This window comes from Octopus bimaculoides, chromosome 21 (genome assembly GCF_001194135.2).
Source record: "Octopus bimaculoides isolate UCB-OBI-ISO-001 chromosome 21, ASM119413v2, whole genome shotgun sequence".
NCBI lineage: Eukaryota > Metazoa > Mollusca > Cephalopoda > Octopoda > Octopodidae > Octopus > Octopus bimaculoides.
In genome coordinates, this window is record NC_069001.1 from 14106233 (window position 1) to 14108635 (window position 2403).

Below are 2403 nucleotides of genomic sequence, written 5' to 3' on the forward strand. Positions count from 1 at the left end.
TATATATATATATATATATATATATATATTATATATATATTATATACCTCGTTCAGAGATTTATTATTGCTTATATATATATATATTCAGACATATAAAGGCATATTCATGCATATACTCGCACACACTCACGCACACGCACACTCACACGCCTGCGCTCATCTTGACGGTATATATGCATCATTATTAGCTTAACGCTCAGGTTACTGGAAAGAGCTACCTTATGACGTTTCGGATATCATTGCTTCATCAGCATATGGCGTAGACTGATTCTGATACTCACCTTGTGTTATATATTCCAGTGGCCAGCTACGATAACATCCATTTGTTGACTGCCAGCTTAAGATTTGTTCCAACCAGTCTGGCTTCATAAATTGATGGTAACCTTGCATTCCGCACAGACCAACTGCAGAGAAGAGACGAGAATCATGTAAGGTATTTATTATTTTATAATATCTAAAAAAAAAATTCTGTGCAGTTATCGAAATAATTCTGATGACAGCAATAGCAATCAGGACAATAATTAGATATCTTTATCATTAGAAGGCAATGAATTTTCTAGGAAATGATTGTAATAGATTTAAGCGCGATATCGTGGTTTTGTTCTTCCAATACTTGATTGGTTCTTTATCTTATTGACTCCCAAATCATGCTAGAGGTGCTAGGAATGTGGCCTGGGTGTCAAGGGGGCGGCAGCCCGAAAAATTTTGGGAACCACTGGTCTAAACCTATGCTACTTAAAGTAGGTGGTAACACTCCTTGGTGAGCGGTAGAAAATTTTATACGAGTACTGGGGACAAAAAAAGTGGTAAGTGGGGGTGATAAAGGCACCTGCACATTTTCTTTAGTATTTTGATAAACCCTTTTTTAGCTACAGTCACAAGACAATAGTAATAACAAGATTTGGAAGTGTGAATAAGTAAGTAAACAAAACGGGATATTTAAACAATCTATTTATGCAAATTATAAGTAATAAACAAAAGTTTAATTTAAAAGACATGGCCAAAACTTTTTGGTATTTCCATACATGCGATAAAGACGTCTTATACACTTGTAGCGTAAAGCAACGTTTGTTCATGTTCACACATACACACACACACACGCACATATACGCACACACACACACATATATATGTTTGTAGGTATGTATGTACGTATGTATGCATGTATATACACATATATAATACAAATAATATATGAGTATATGCATATATATGTACATGTATGTGCATACCTTCATCTACATTTATATATAGATGCATATCTGGGTACATGACGTTGCAAAAAGCATGGACAAAATGATAAACAGGGTACAAAAAACACACAGGCCACATAGAGAACATTTCCTTCATCAGCTGCCACCATTATAACACTGGCGTTTCGAAGAGTTAGGGCAGTACACATATATAATACGTACAAACATACACACACACATACATACATGCATACATACCTACATATATAAATACATGTGTATGTGTGTTTGTGCGTTTGTATGTATGTATGTATGTATGTATGTGTGTGTATGAATGTATCTATGTATGTATTTGTTATGAAATTAGTTCTGTTGAATCCTAACAAGGGAACGTTGACGAAAAGGAGGCGATAATTAAAATAGTTTGAGAAGCACCAGTTTGAAAACGATTCTTAGCATAGATATAAGGAAACACATTTCAACCTAGGAAACGGGTGAGATCGATTTAAATGATTTCATTATTTGGATGGTGTTAATATTAGTGAATATGATAAATACAACATGAATATCTATATTGTTCAGAACTGTTTATGTCGCAAGCAAAGTACTTTCTAACCGATGTCTTCACAACTGATGAAAAGAGACATTACATTTGTTTCCCACTAGTCATTAGTTTACACTGTACATATATCTAAAATGAAGGTGTTAAATAACAGAATATAAACGATAAGCTTTCTTGCTATGAGTTTGGAAGGCTCCACACATTGAGTACTTTCGTTGGGACATTAACAGTTCTGAATTGTTGTAGGCGTAGATGTCTATATTGATCACAATAGGTGTAAATAAACTAGCTTTAATGGATAACCATAAACTACAGCCTCACAAACAGTAGTCATATGTTGGCACTCCGTCGCTTACGACGTCGAGGGTTCCAGTTGATCCGATTCAACAGAACAGCCTGCTCGTGAAATTAACGTGCAAGTGGCTGAGCACTCCACAGACACGTGTACCCTTAACGTAGTTCTCGGGGGAGATTCAGCGTGATACAGTGTGACAAGGCTGACCCTTTGAATTACAGGTACAACAGAAACGGGAAGTAAGAGTGAGAGAAAGTTGTGGTGAAAGAGTACAGCAGGGTTCGCTACCATCCCCTGCCGGAGCCTCGTAAAGCTTTAGGTATTTTCGCTCAATAAACACTCACAACGCCC

General features: G+C 36.3%; 1 protein-coding gene across 1 annotated transcript in view; it reads right to left on the reverse strand.

Moving 5' to 3' along the window:
- LOC106869884 (UPF0764 protein C16orf89 homolog) overlaps positions 1-2403 on the reverse strand; it is a 16006-nt gene that overhangs the window by 5200 nt on the left and 8403 nt on the right. Inside the window, exons 5-6 of the mRNA XM_014915807.2 lie at positions 1812-1825; positions 284-406 (exon numbers count right to left, since the gene is read on the reverse strand). Coding sequence (XP_014771293.2) covers positions 284-406; positions 1812-1825 — 137 coding nt within the window. The remainder of the gene's footprint in view (positions 1-283; positions 407-1811; positions 1826-2403) is intronic.